The sequence below is a fragment of the Branchiostoma lanceolatum genome, chromosome 1 (assembly GCF_035083965.1).
Source record: "Branchiostoma lanceolatum isolate klBraLanc5 chromosome 1, klBraLanc5.hap2, whole genome shotgun sequence".
Lineage (NCBI taxonomy): Eukaryota > Metazoa > Chordata > Leptocardii > Amphioxiformes > Branchiostomatidae > Branchiostoma > Branchiostoma lanceolatum.
In genome coordinates this window covers 9,998,542-10,014,172 of record NC_089722.1, presented here as the reverse complement: position 1 = coordinate 10,014,172, position 15,631 = coordinate 9,998,542, and the positions used below count along the sequence as shown (strand labels likewise).

The window sequence follows — 15,631 nt, the reverse complement described above, 5'->3', positions numbered from 1 at the left end:
AGAAATTGATACTACATGTGACAGGTGGAACACACGACTAACCTGCGAAGCTCATACAGAGCTCGTCTATCCCCAGGTCGTGGATGGATGTAAGCGTGACGAACAGTGCGTTCACCATGAACAGGGCCACGCACAGGTTAATCAGGATCTTAGTAGGAGTCTCACGGCGGACTTTCCTGTGAAGAAAGTAGAAATATGACCATAAAGATTTTAACTTGTCAAATGTACGACAATTCTTAACGTGTGTTAGGCAATCTCTTACTGCTAGAGGCTAGATGGACCAACATATTTGGATGGGCCGCTACAGGCGTGATTTATCCAGACAAGACTATGTTACACTGTTCTGTGATGTCGGAAAATGCTAAAGACGTACTTGAACATCCCGAAGGTGAGCAGGCTGAGGAAGATGCCGATAAGAGACACGCCACAGCCGATATAGGAGATGATTGACAGCGCCGTCTGGTGACCCTTGGACACTCGGGCAGAGGTACCGTATACGTCCTGATGGAGGACAGACAGTAATGTTAAATGATGTGACAAAAAAGTTCATAACACAATACTGGCTTAAGTCTTGTTATCACACATTTGTAGAACAGACTGTGAACAAAGGCTACCGTTTCTAATGCTTATAACTAAATAACCTATCATGGCAATTGAACTAAAAGGATGTCCGTTTATGTTAAGCCCCAACTAAATGACGATCCCTTGGCGATGGTTGGGCGACCAAACTCGTATTATCATTGGATCATTGCACCGTGTAAACGTATAATGTAAAAGGTAACAAACAAAAAACAAATTGAAAAATTTGTTCTTCATCTATGAACTTCATTCCGTTATCCGTCCAGTTTTTGGTCAAAACCTATATAGAGAAAAGACATATTGTTCATTAGACCGAGATCAAATTCTTAGTTCCGGCTTAAATTCCCTACCATGAGCAGTGCGAAGTTGGTGAGATGATCACAGTAACAGTCCGTCTGTCCGTTTTCTGTCACGTCTACCCAGCAGCCTTCAGACGACCAGCCGCCCATCCCGCCGTTATACTTCATGTCCCACCACACGCACTCAGGGTTGTCTCCGTGCTGTATGGAACAAGTAAAAGGGATAATTACAAATACATGTACTTGCAATTGTGGCTAAAGATGGCATGGGATCCAGTATTTTTAGTGTTCACAGTTGTTATGTTGAGCCCATAGGTATGGGCTCAACATATTGTTTTTGTCATGTTTCTTCTCCTCCTTCTTCTTCTTTTCCTCCTCTTTCTCCTGTCAAATCTTCAAATCGATTCATCTCTGTCATTTTTAGACCAAATGACCTGAAATTTGGCACAAAGGCAGACTAGGCAATTACCCTTAGGCGTTCTTTTACAAAAAAATTTCCGATGTAGACCTTTAAAGTGATTTTATTGAGTTTTTTGTGACAGCCAATGGGAGCACTCAATTTCAAAATACAACCGCCTTTCTAGTTAGCTCAGTTCTCTTCAACGGGCACTACTCTGTAGTTAAGTAGGGACAGTTGGGAGAGGACTAAATCTAGCAAGACTATTCCAGACTAAGCTGGCGGTACATGACACGTTGTGTGATGAATATCGAACAAATCAGAAGAACGAAGCTCGGCAAAAAAAAGCTTGTCAATGATTTCAGGGTACAAAACACTAACACTGACTATGAGGACGACACTTCCCCTTCAAAAATTGAAATGCACTTTTAAGCCCTCTAATTTACGGAAGCTTCTATACACTATTCGTCTACACTACTAGAGATTAGTGATGTATAGTAGTAGACCTGTGCGATCTAATATGGCAAAGCTTAATCATAGGATTGGCTTACCGATTAAGCTTGGCCAGACAAACTAGTGAAAGAAAAAGCCATAAGAATATAAGACACATTGTATGTCTGCACAGGAGGCTAGAAGAGTAGAAACGCACCTGGACATGTGTGAAGACCAGTTTGACGGGGTCGGACAGGTCCTTCAGCTCGAGGTGTCCGACTGTTGCCGAGATAATCCGACTGTTGAGTCGGTCTCCGTCGATGACCGGCTCTTCTACAGAGTTGTGCGCCAGCTGAGACACCTTCGCAGCGCGCTCTAATATCTAAAGGCATAGAGAAAACACTGGGATTTTGTCTGGATACGAGAATTTACTTTATAGTGCAATAGGCCTATCACTTCAGGCATAAAAGGAAATTTGTTCAATAGCAGAAGAAAAACTTAAATGCACGACAATTGTAAACGGCGCAATGTATATGGCATCATTTCCGTGTCAAAATTACGTACGTAAAAAACGTCACGTTTTGGCGTTTATACGTGACGTATTGGGGGTCAATACGTCACGTATGAACGGCCTACGTCACGTATGCTGGAACGTACGGATACGTGACATACATGTGGTTTTGCAATTTCCGTGTCAAAATTACCTACATAAAAAAAACGTTCGTTTTCGCGTCCAAACGTCACGTATAACAGGTCATACGTGACATAAGGCATATACGTCACGTACTAAACGTGACATACATATGTCGTGGCATTTTTAGATCAAAATATCGTATCTACGTAGACGTCACGTTTTGGGGTTATACGTTACGCACATAAATGGGTTATGTTAACGTACCACGTTAACGTAACGTTTGTACGCCCTTCAAGTTATTATAACAAACAACGTTAACATAACGTAGTCGTAGTTATCATAACGCATTACGTTAACGTAACACAGTCATTTACGTTATCATAACGCAGAGCGCTAACGTAACGTACACTAGAGTGAACCTCTATAATAGGCGTGTTCTGTTTACGTCATTGGTTTATGTTGTGTATAACGTCTACGATAGACGCGTTCTGGTGACGTCATCAGTTTATGTTATGTACAACGTGTATGATAGACTTGTTCTTGTGACGTCATCAGTCTATGTTTTGTAAAAGCCGCAGCACACAATGTATTAGTGTGGGCACAAAGTAGTACGGACACAATATTTGATGCCTGGCTAGAATATCCTATGTGAGAATTAGCCAGGTTTAAACTGTACCGTGTGGTATACTGTCTGAATTGATGAATTGAATTGTGAACCATTCTGTTCGTGTATATTCGAAAGTGCGCCATACTACGCGTCAACCCGTTCATTGAGTGGACCCAACAGATCGGCGACTGTCCGCATCAAACCGTCATCTGTCCGAAGGTCGCGTACAGTCTTCCTATCCTCTGCCTCGTATTCGCTCAGACCTGACCACAAGCCATTTGCGAAATCCTTCGAGCGGCTCTTGAAATGTAAATCCTCCAGGGAACGACGAACTTTCTCGTCCCGGCGCAGAGAATCGTAGTGGACCTCGGAGCGTGCACGTCCGACACTTGCCAACGCCATGAGGTCCCTTGTGTCCCTTCACGGGTAGAGAACAAGCACGACAGTACTTGGAACCTGCCGTGATCCTAGCGCGATGCCGGAAGCGGAGACCTTAAAACGAAGACGAACACGAGCTGGAAAAACTTGAAATTTTGGGGGGGAACGGACCGCTGTGGCCGGCACGCGCCCTGTGGTCGCCGAGACTGTCGGGTGGAAGTTGTCTGAGCGGAGATGCCGACGGGGGGGAACATGTGCTGACCCGCTCAGGACCCGTATGTCGGGGGCGGAGCTTGACCACGGAGACGCCATACTACGCGTCAACAGTTCCATGGTGATCAGCCATTGGTTGGAAATCAAGGTGGTCGTGAGCTCGCTGCTTGTGTGGATTACCGCCCAGCGGGCCGGGTGACAGTTTACAGTTTACCATACTTTCTGTAAAGACGCATTGCATTATCAGAATATGAATTTACATGAAAGTTATAGTCGACTTGATGGATAAAATATTGGGAAGTATAGTAGAGCATTTGTCATCGATTGTGTAACTATTGTGACATTCTCATCCATCTGAAACCTGAAATTGTTGTCTGGCCTTGTTTGGATCTGAAATGTTTAGATTTATGTGGGTTAGGATATGGAGGGATCACTATGTACTTCTGTGGAATACTGCCACACGAAAATAATGTTTTGGTCTGTCTATTACAATGTAAAAGCAGTGATGGGCGATGGTTTTGATCCCATATATGCATGACCGCGGCTACAAGTACCCGCGAGAACTAACAGACACAATATCTGCCCGTACACATCGATTGTACTCGTACTCGAAGATTCCCTCTCATGAACTTTCCAAGCCCCTTTGTGTCGATTTTGTAGACACTCTGGCACATCACACAACAAGGTGGTCTTTATACAACCATCAGAGAATCACACCTTTTTGTCTCCAGTTGGCTTATCACAATACAAACTTGCACCTGGTAGGGAGAGCGGGTAAAAAAACCGGGACATTTGATATAAAGGTCACAATCTTCTACTCTCCAAGCAGAGGTTAGTGGGGCAGATCGTCACCGTTTTATCATATGCCCCGTAATTTAAGTTTGGATGGGGCTAGCGGACAAAAAACGGGGCATATATTATGATAAAACGGTGACGAGCTGCCCCACAAACCTCTGATTGGAGAGTAGTGAGGGACAATTAGAGAGACCCGGCCGTCGCTCAGAAAAAAAGGATCTTTCATTGCCTCCATTGCAGACTCCGCCCGGCCAAGGAGGTTGGTGAGGCTGTTTACTTTTTCAAGTTAAAGCTTTACTATTACATTTTTTTGTTATTGCTGGCCTTCTCGGTCTTCCAGGACAGCAATAAGAAGAAGAAAAATGTAATAGTAAGGCTTTAACTTAAAAAAGAAAACAGCCGAAAGAGTCTGCAATGGAGGCTAGATCTTTCAACCAATATCGATCTTCTAGGAGCTCTTCACATCTGCTTTGAAGCCCAAGCATCTGCTTGGATCACAAATATCTGATGGATCCCAAATATCTGCTTGGAGCCACTACCATGTGATTTTCTAGATAATTTTCCATTGCTCCCAAGCAGATCTATAGGTCCCAATATCTGCTTTGAGTCCCAACATCTGCTTTAAGCCTCTATTATCTGGTCGGAGCTCCAAACACCCAATGGAGCAGAACGAGAAAGGCACAAGTTTACTCAGAGTGCCAGCCCTTTTTAGCCCTTAACGTCCGCTCGCCACGACCCGCTAGGTGGCTGAAAAAAAGAGCTGACACTCAGCAAGAACTCAGGCTAGAAAGGCATATCTATATATAGAAAGCACATGTTAGTGGCTCCAAGTATATGTTTGAGCTCCAAGCAGACCCTATCTCCATAGCCGACCTCCTTCATAAATGAATGAATGAAGACCTTTATTGCACATTTCTGCCACACTTAGCTAAGTACAGGTCACAACAAAATATAATACAAGTACAGTTAGCGGATACAAAAGAATATGACTATCATTAAATAAATTCTACTTCTCCTCGCTTTTCGGTTATAGTGGATATAAAAGAACAGACGTGTTTTTCAATGGGAGGTTGTCTAGTCGCATAAGAAATATGAATTTTTGAACAGTACTCAAATGTGTGAAGTAGGGAAATAGGTTTTCTACAAGTTTATACAGTTCATTTCTTTCTTTGGTATAGAATACACATTCTACCACAAAATGACATTCGTCTTCTACTCTATTCAAAGTACAATGTTTACATAATCGTTGTTCTAGAGGAGTGCGGGTATGTCTTCCCGTTTCAATATGTAGTTTGTGGCAGCTGATTCTTAGTCTTGTGACTGCATTCCTGACCCTCATATTTGAATTAATTAGATATTTTTAAGTAGTTTTGAATAATCTATATGATCTTAACTTATTTTTGGAAGCCCCACCTTTGTTGTCGTTATGTATTTCTTTCAGAAACGTTTGGAAGTAAATGTCTTTTATCCGTTGGCCAATGGAACTAACAATTTGTAACGTATTTGAATTATATGAAATTGGTAGGTGCCATAAGAAAGCAAACCCGCTCTCCTCTAAAGACTTACGTATTCCTGTCGCCCAACATTTCACACCAGATTTGTCTAGATCTAACTGACAGCAGAAAGCATCTGCTTGAAAACTGTCTGCTGACACATTTTGGCGAAGTCTAAGGAAATATTTGACGGCATTTAGCGAAGCATCCACTTGTATTGGGTATCTTCCTAATTCCGCCCTTGCAGCTAGGCTGCAAGCAGACCTAGGTACACGTAATGATTGTTTGCAGAATTTTAAATGAACTGATTCAATTGGACAGGAATTTGAACTTTTGAATGAACCCCATATTTCAGAGCCATACAGCTGACTCTATTTGGCCAATTTCTACTATTTTCCCAGCGACCCGCAGAGACTGATAGAGAAACTTTTATTGTGAGAACATTTACAAGGCTCAACCATAAAACCTCCTTGGCTCAACCAAGGCGCGAACCTCCCACTGGGACGTGCGCGGGTGACTGGGTTTGTGCCAGAAATCGGTCATAAAAAGATTAGTAACCCGGACATTCGTACGGCTGTTAACATTACCACGCGCGAGGAGAGGAGGCGACAATACAAAAGGTCACTATTGAATAGAAATATTCCGCCCTGTCTGAGTTATCGCACATCTTATAATTAGGTTGCAAAACATACTTCTTCTTCCAGTTTGATACGGTCTTCGCAACATATAGATCTGCTTGGAGATTATGGCACATCTATGATCTAGAAAAGAACATATTCCAAGCAGATGTTTGGGCTCCAAGCAGATGTTTGGGCTCCAAGCAGATGTTTGGGATCCAAGCAGATAGTTGGGATCAAAGCAGATGTTTGGGATCGAAGCAGATGCAGAGAGCTCCAAGGAGATCGATATTGGGTGAAAGATTTAGCCTCCATTGAAGACTCCTTCCGGCTATTTTCTTTTTCAAGTTTTACTATTACATTTTTCTTGTTGCTGTCCGGGATTAGGACCGGAAGGCCAACAATAAGAAAAAAAAATGTAATGATAAAGCTATAACATGAAAAAGAAAACAGCCGGAAGGAGTCTGCAATGAAGGCTATGAAAGTTACGGCCGGGCTTCTCTTAGCATACTACTCTGCAAACATAGGCTGGTGGAGAGTTTGTGACCTTTTTATCAAATGCCCCGTTTTTTTGGCCCGCTCTCCCCACCAGGTGCAAGTTTGTGATATTTACTGGAGACAAAGAGGTGTGGCTCTCTGATGTTTTATGACAGGAAGATTGTAAAAAGACCACCATGTGTGGTCTGTCAGAGTGTCTAGCCGATCGATGGAAATATGTGCGCAAACAGTCATACCTTTATGATCAAGTGGATTCACTTGAAGTATGGTCCAACACTGCGCAACTTTAAACCCCTAAGAAATGTATGGTGCTGACTATGTCTTATGAAGAGCCCACCTCCCCCCTCCACCCATAACTCTCGGGGGCAAACCCCTTCTGATCCCTTCTGGCAGTGATCGCTGCTTAAGTGTTGGGAATCTGGTTTCAGTCTAATCTGAAATGGGACAAACAAGTCTGCGAGTTTACCAAGAAGGCCAACAAATTTATGTTTATGCTCCGGAGACTTAAGACGTTCGGTCTTTCGACGGCAGATTTGGTGACCGTGTACTGCGGCTAGACCTATCCTGGAATACTGTGTACCCGTCTATTAGCCTCTACCAGTCTCTGCGGGTCGCTGGGAAAATAGTAGAAATTGGCCAAATAGAGTCAATTGTATGAATGGAGTCCGCTATCATGGAGAGAGGGTCCAATAGGCCGTAGCCGACTCCCTTCATATAATTGACTCTATTTAATTTCTACTCTTTTCCCAGCGACCCGCAGAGGCTCGTAGAGCCTATAATAAAAGTACAGGGGAGTTGATACCGCCGCCCGTTACGAACAAAAAAAATTACTTCCGTGTGCCAGCATTTATAGATCAACAGAGATTGTACTCGTATACAAAACTCCCTACCCTGGGAGACCAGGCACCGTATATCATTCCACAGAGGTACATAGTGATCCCTCCATATCCTACATAAATCTATATATTCCAGATCCAAACAAGGCCAGACAATAATTTTAGGTTCCAAATAGATGAGAATGGGACGAACTTGCATCTGGTGGGGAGAGCGGGCCAAAAAACGGGGCATTTGATAAAAGATCATAAAAAGGTCACAATCTCCCCCACAAACTTTTGCTTGGAGATTAGTAAGAGACAGTCAAAGAAGCCCGGCCGTCACTCAGAAAAAATATATTTCATAGCCTTCATTGCAGACTCCTTCCGGCTGTTTTCTTTTTCATGTTATAGCTTTATCATTACATTTTTTTTCTTATTGTTGGCATTCCGGTCCTAATCCCGGACAGCAACAAGAAAAATGTAATAGTAAAACTTGAAAAAGAAAATAGCCGGAAGGAGTCTTCAATGGAGGCTAAATCTTTCACCCAATATCGATCTCCTTGGAGCTCTCTGCATCTGCTTGGATCCCAAACATCTGCTTTGATCCCAACTATCTGCTTGGATCCCAAACATCTGCTTGGAATATGTTCTTTTCTAGATCATAGATGTGCCATAATCTCCAAGCAGATCTATATGTTGCGAAGACCGTATCAAACTGGAAGAAGAAGTATGTTTTGCAACCTAATTATAAGATGTGCGATAACTCAGACAGGGCGGAATATTTCTATTCAATAGTGACCTTTTGTATTGTCGCCTCCCCTCCTCGCGCGTGGTAATGTTAACAGCCGTACGAATGTCCGGGTTACTAATCTTTTTATGACCGATTTCTGGCACAAACCCAGTCACCCGCGCACGTCCCAGTGGGAGGTTCGCGCCTTGGTTGAACCAAGGAGGTTTTATGGTTGAGCCTTGTAAATGTTCTCACAATAAAAGTTTCTCTATCAGTCTCTGCGGGTCGCTGGGAAAATAGTAGAAATTGGCCAAATGAGTCAGCTGTATGAAGGGGGTCGGCTATGGAAATAGGGTCTGCTTGGAGCTCAAACATATACTTGGAGCCACTAACATGTGCTTTCTACATATAGATATGCCTTTCTAGCCTGAGTGCTTGCTGAGTGTCAGCTCTTTTTTTTCAGCCAGGTAGCGGGTCGTGGCGAGCGGACGTGGAAAGCTAAAAAGGGCTGGCACTCTGAGTGAGGCTTTTTCCTTTCTCGTTCTGCTCCATTGGGTGTTTGGAGCTCCGACCAGATAATAGAGGCTTAAAGCAGATGTTGGGACTCAAAGCAGATATTGGGACCTATAGATCTGCTTGGGAGCAATGGAAAATTATCTAGAAAAGCACATGGTAGTGGCTCCAAGCAGATATTTGGGATCCATCAGATATTTGTGATCCAAGCAGATGCTTGGGCTTCAAAGCAGATGTGAAGAGCTCCTAGAAGATCGATATTGGTTGAAAGATCTAGCCTCCATTGCAGACTCTTACGGCTGTTTTCTTTGTTAAGTTAAAGCTTTACCATTACATTTTTCTTCTTCTTATTGCTGTCCGGGAAGACCGAGAAGGCCAGCAATAACAAAAAAATGTAATAGTAAAGCTTTAACTTGAAAGTAAACAACCTCACCAACCTCCTTGGCCGGGCGGAGTCTGCAATGGAGGCAATGAAAGATCTTTTTTTTTTCTGAGCGACGGCCGCGGGCTTCTCTAATTGTCCCTTACTACTCTCCAAGCAGAGGTTTGTGGGCAGCTCGTCACCGTTTTATCATAACATATGCCCCGTTTTTTGTCCGCTAGCCCCATCCAAACTTAAATTACGGGGCATATGATAAAACGGTGACGATCTGCCCCACTAACCTCTGCTTGGAGAGTAGAAGATAGTGACCTTTATATCAAATGTCCCGGGTTTTTTTTTTGCCGCTCTCCCTACCAAGTGCATTAGTTTGTATTGTGATAAGCCAATTGGAGACAAAAAGGTGTGATTCTCTGATGGTTGTATAAAGACCACCTTGTTGTGTGATCTGCCAGAGTGTCTACAAAATCGACACAAAGGGGCTTGGAAAGTTCATGAGAGGGAATCTTCGAGTACAATCGATGTGTACGGGCAGATATTGTGTCTGTTAGTTCTCGCGGGTACTTGTAGCCGCGGTCATATATGGGATTAAAACCATCGCCCATCACTGCTTTTACATTGTAATAGACAGACCAAAACATTATTTCCGTATGGCAGTATTCCACAGAAGTACATAGTGATCCCTCCATATCCTAACCCACATAAATCTAAACATTTCAGATCCAAACAAGGCCAGACAACAATTTCAGGTTTCAAATGGATGAGAATGGGACGAATGTCACAATAGTCACACAATCGATGACAAATGCTCTACTATACTTCCCCATATTTTATCCATCAAGTCGGCTATAACATTCATGTAAATTCATATTCTGATAATGCAATTCGTCTTTACAGAAAGTATGGTGAACTGTAAACTGTCACCCGGCCCGCTGGGCGGTAATCCACACAAGCAGCGAGCTCACGACCACCTTGATTTCCAACCAATGGCTGATCACCATGGAAGGGTTGACGCGTAGTCTGGGGTCTCCGTGGTCAAGCTCCGCCCCCGACATACGGGTCCTGAGCACGTGTACCCCGACCCCCCCGTCTTCATCTCCGCTCAGACCACTTCCGCCGACAGTTACTCGGCGATCACAGGGCGCGTGCCGGCCACAGCGGTCCGTTCTCTCTAAAATTTTAAGTTTTTCCAGCTCGTGTTCGTCTTCGTCCTTCAAGGTCACCGCTTCCGGCATCGCGCTAGGATCATGGCAGGTTCCAAGTACTCACAGTCGTGCTTGTTCTCTATCCGTGAAGGGACACAAGGGACCTCATGGCGTTGGCAAGTGTCGGGTCGGACGTGCACGCTCCGAGGTCCACTGCGATTCTCTGCGCCGGGACGAGAAAGTTCCCCGTTCCCTGGAGGATTTACATTTCAAGAGCCGCTCGAAGGATTTCGCAAAGGGCTTGTGGTCAAGTCTGAGCGAATACGAGGCAGAGGATAGGAAGACTGTACGCGACCTTCGGGCATTTGGACGACGATTTGATGCGGACAGTCGACAAGAGCATCGCCTATCTGTTGAGTTCACTCAATGAACGGGTTGACGCGTAGTATGGCGCACTTTCGAATATACACGAACAGAATGGTTCACAATTCAATTCATCAATTCAGACAGTATATCCCACGGCACAGTTTAAATCTGGCTAATGCTCACATAGGATATTCTAGCCAGGCATCAAAAATTGTGTCCGTACTACTTTGTACCCACACTAATACATTGTGTGCTGCGGCTTTTACAAAACAAGGACTGATGACGTCACAAGAACAAGTCTATCATACACGTTGTACATAACATAAACTGATGACGTCACCAGAACGCGTCTATCGTAGACGTTATACACAACATAAACCAATGACGTAAACAGAACACGCCTATAATAAAGGTTCACTCTAGTGTACGTTACGTTAGCGCTCTGCGTTATGATAACGTAAATGACTATGTTACGTTAACGTAATGCGTTATGATAACTACGACTACGTTATGTTAACGTTGTTTGTTATAATAACTTAAAGGGCCTACATCCGTTACGTTAACGTGGTACGTTAACATAACTCATTTATGTGCGAAACGTATAACCACAAAACGTGACGTCTACGTAGATACGATATTTTGATCTAAAAATGCCACGACATATGTATGTCACGTTTAGTACGTGACGTATATGCCTTATGTGACGTATGACCTGTTATACGTGACGTTTGGACGAGAAATCGTACGTTTTTTTATGTAGGTAATTTTGACACGGAAATTGCAAAACCATATGTATGTCACGTATCCGTACGTTCCGGCATACGTGACGTAGGCCTTTCATACGTGACGTATTGACCCCCAATACGTCACGTATAAACGCCAAAACGTGACGTTTTTTACGTACGTAATTTTGACACGGAAATGATGCCATACAATGTATGGCAACAACTATAAAACATTATGATCGTACAACTTTGAAGAAAGGTATAATATGAAACTTTAAAGTACTAATTACTAATACATTAGGGGCTAGCATAAGTCTGTGATAGAGTGTTATTGAAGAGTATAGAGCGGTAAGATCTACAGGATACGTAATCTTTATCAATAATGAAACCTTTTTTACACTTTCTATCTTACAGCGAGTTACTAACCTGGAATATTTTGCCATGCGGATATATCGCAAACTGCATCCTGGACTCGCCCATTGCCCTGGCATACTGCACTAGGGATGCTGGGAACTCGAAAGATGCCGTGATGTCATCAAATTCCTCTGCACCAGGGACTGTCTCCTGGATCTTAACCTGAGTGTGTAGAGGTTTGAGAACGTACAGAAGTAAGATATGGTTTGTTGGCAGATGATCTCTATTTTGACTCCAAACCTTAAAATGTTACACTTCATTTGACAGGTCTGTATGTCAAATGTCCACTAATGCGTCAAAAGCTATAAAAATAGTGTCCATCATATCAGGACTTGGTCAGATACTTCATGACCGTCGTGGCAAATGGCAAAATGAGGGCATTCTTGGGATAGCAATGCACGTGTCCTTCAAAGCTCAGCTGTCTTGCTTAGAAAATGCTGTCACAGGATCTTCAGACAAGCTTTAACAGAGACGACCACCAACAAGGCCTTGTCAGTGTCCATTTCTATCAGAGCCTGCCTGAGAATTTTACAAATTAGGATCTAACGACGATCTACGACTAATGTGACCGCGCCGTTACAGGTAATACGTACCCGTCCCTGAGACAGCGTCGCCGTCATGTTGGCGCCGATCTCGGAGAACCGCAGTCCGTTGACGTCATCAGGTGCCGTCAGGTTCAGCACCAGGATGCCGACGTGTTCCGAGACGGCCCGAAACACTTCCGACTGGAAGTTCACCTTCATGGACAGAGCGCTCACGGCGTCGAGCATTCTGGGATAAAGAACCAAAATCATTTTGAGGACGGAGCAGTGAATGATCTTTTAGTGATATCGATGTTGTCTGCAACTATCCCAAAACATTTCTCTCTGTTCTCTTGTCTCTAGCAATTCGTTCTCATTTGTGTACTCGTTCGCAATAGATCGATTCCATAACACACTCACTTCCGTAAAAAAGTACAAACCACACAATTGACGTATATGCAGCCACTCTCTCATTGGTCGAGCCTATAATTGTGACGGACAGACAGGATCGATCAACTGCATACTTCGTAATTACGTGAGAATGGCACGAACTTACTTTTTCGTTGAGTTGAATTTGAGCTCCGCCTCGAACAGGTTGCTCTCCATGGCGACTAACAGGTTGCTGACGGTCTTGATGCCGTTAGTGGACGCCTCCTCGCTCAGTTCATCCAGCGACACGATGCCTGACAGCGTGTCCACGGCGTTCTCTATCTCCCGCGGGCTGAACTCCACGGCCTGCTCAGTCAACGAGGACAGACGGGCCGAGATCTGGTCCACGTTTTCTGTGAGTAAAACGACAATTGAACTTGCATCAAGGCACTTATTTCCATCTTTCAGTGTTACGACTGCAGATAGTTCTTTTTCTACTACGGCCTTTTAGTTAATATCTGTTCCACTTAATCTATATATATCAAACACTCGTAAAATGTTTCTCAATTTTCATTTTTTTAAAATGTTTAGTAAGTTATAAGTAGAGTTTATTCACACTTTGGTAGCTTTTGTAGCTGAAATCCTGATGGGTTGTCTTTGAAATGATAAAGTTACCACATACAGTTTGAAACGCACAAAAGCTCAGCCTACCAGTGTTAGGTTGGAACATCACTAGGTCCTCCAAAACAATGACTGCGGGAACGGTCACCCCGGGGGTGGGGAGTTGTCGGTTGTCTGGCGACGGGGTGTGTTCTGGACACGGTTCCATATGGTCTAAATAGGTTGTCGGGACATCAGCATCCGTCGTCATTTCCGGATCCGTTGGCATAACCGTAGTAGTAGGAGCATCTGTGGTTGTAGCTGTTGTTGTAGTTGTAGGGGTGACGTTTTCTGTTGTAGGTAACGTTGTAGCAGATTTCACCGTAGTTACTATTGTTGTTGTTGTCTTCTCCTGTTCACAGATTTAAGCCAAAACGCATTAGTATCAACATCCGGTTTTTAAATGTTATTCTGTAGCATACAAGAAATGAAATATCATGGAGAATAGACTAAAATACACAGTAGCATTACTACAGAAGAATGTTTCCGACAACCTCTCCGACACGCTAGCCTTACAAGAAATACCCACCTGTTCAGTGGTGTATATGGCATCCGGGGCACTTGTTGACGCCTGCGCTGTGGGCAGTCTGATGGTGGTGGTTGAGGTGGTTTGTATGGGGGTGGGGGGCGCACCTGTGGTGAAGTCCGGGTGGTACGGACAGTCATAGATGACGGGTTCTTCCCACTCAGGACCTCCAGATCCGTCCTTCGAACTGTAGGGAAGATAAGTTATCACTTTTGGTATCGAACCAGTGAAATGAGTGAGTGATTGAGCTAGTGGGTTGCGAGTTGGTGAGTGAGTGAGGGGATGAGTGAGCGAGGGGGTGGGTGAGCGAGGGGGTGAGTGAGTGAGTGAGTGAGTGAGTGAGTGAGTGAGTGAGTGAGTGAGTGCACCTAAAACCGGTATTGAGCAACTGTTTATTTTACATGTGTACAATGCATGTTTTTCATACCAGTGTCTGGACGCCATCTTGTGGGTCAGTCCGTTGACCGTGTGCGGACAGTCCAGTTCGGCGGTGTGGTTGGGCTGGGTGGCCGGCCAGGGGAACACCCCGCGTGTGGTGGTCAGGTTCTCAGCTGGACACAACTCTGGGGTGAGGAAAAGAGATTAAAATGATTGTTTTGTGATTCATAATAGGCGGAAAATTAATTACTTATTCCACAGGCTTGCTGCGGAATAGCTTTTGGATATTGGAAATGTAAAGGAAGGTATTGGTTAAGTGTTAAAGCGATGCATTGCGTTTTTTAATGACTTACCAGATGGTAAACAGATGAAAACATGGACAAACCTTGCGCAAATACGTTGTACAGATAGCTTACCATAGGCACAGATGTAACGGAAACGATCTTGGCATTGCTGGTCATCCAACACGCAGGTACCGTCTTCTCGGCATCTAAAGCGGCAAAAATAAAAACAAAAGTATGGCAAAGTTTCCTACAATGTTTTTAGCGATGAAGACACTGAAATCGAGTTTTATCCTTCACTGTGGCGCTGCCAAGTGCAAAAACTCCCCTGAGATTCTAGAGTGTAAGCAACGTGGCTTTACCTGATGGTAGAGCAGTCCTCCTCTCCGGCGGCACTGTCCGGCTGTCCGCTGGCCCACGGCGCGAGCACAAGCTCGTTGTTGTTGGCGTCCACCCACGTGCCTTCTGTATCCCTGTCGTTAGCATCTATCCAGTATGGAGCTGTAGATGAAACAGGAAAATGATAATCAATCATTGGTTTACTTTAAGAGACATGATATTGATAGAAATGCTATACATATTAACAAATTAACTAAGGAATGGATTTGATGACAAGCAAGTGATACTTACCGTCGTAGATGTCGATGTCGTTGAGAACAATCTCCTGGAAGAACAGCATGGTTGTATTGCTGTACAGGGTCGCTAGGTGGCTCCCGTTCACTGCGCAGGTAGCGTTGGCATCCTCCAACGTTTTCAAGTCTTGGAAGAAGCGGTAGCATGCTTGGCCCTGTGTATCACAATGCCCTTTGGAAAAAGAAATAAGGTGCTTTCTATTGAGCACAAATTAAAATGTATATACTGAAAGGT

At 44.0% G+C, this 15,631-nt stretch overlaps 1 protein-coding gene across 3 annotated transcripts in view; it reads right to left on the bottom strand.

Moving 5' to 3' along the window:
- LOC136432963 (adhesion G-protein coupled receptor G2-like) overlaps positions 1 to 15,631 on the bottom strand; it is a 28,025-nt gene that overhangs the window by 3,817 nt on the left and 8,577 nt on the right. For all 3 annotated transcript variants that reach the window (XM_066424678.1, XM_066424689.1, XM_066424698.1), the window contains exons 8-20: positions 15,395 to 15,568; positions 15,127 to 15,265; positions 14,900 to 14,973; positions 14,533 to 14,668; positions 14,109 to 14,292; positions 13,631 to 13,931; positions 13,107 to 13,332; positions 12,623 to 12,800; positions 12,042 to 12,191; positions 1,925 to 2,089; positions 930 to 1,079; positions 374 to 501; positions 43 to 176 (exon numbers count right to left, since the gene is read on the bottom strand). In XM_066424678.1, the coding sequence (XP_066280775.1) occupies positions 43 to 176; positions 374 to 501; positions 930 to 1,079; positions 1,925 to 2,089; positions 12,042 to 12,191; positions 12,623 to 12,800; positions 13,107 to 13,332; positions 13,631 to 13,931; positions 14,109 to 14,292; positions 14,533 to 14,668; positions 14,900 to 14,973; positions 15,127 to 15,265; positions 15,395 to 15,568 (2,139 nt within the window). The remainder of the gene's footprint in view (positions 1 to 42; positions 177 to 373; positions 502 to 929; positions 1,080 to 1,924; positions 2,090 to 12,041; positions 12,192 to 12,622; positions 12,801 to 13,106; positions 13,333 to 13,630; positions 13,932 to 14,108; positions 14,293 to 14,532; positions 14,669 to 14,899; positions 14,974 to 15,126; positions 15,266 to 15,394; positions 15,569 to 15,631) is intronic.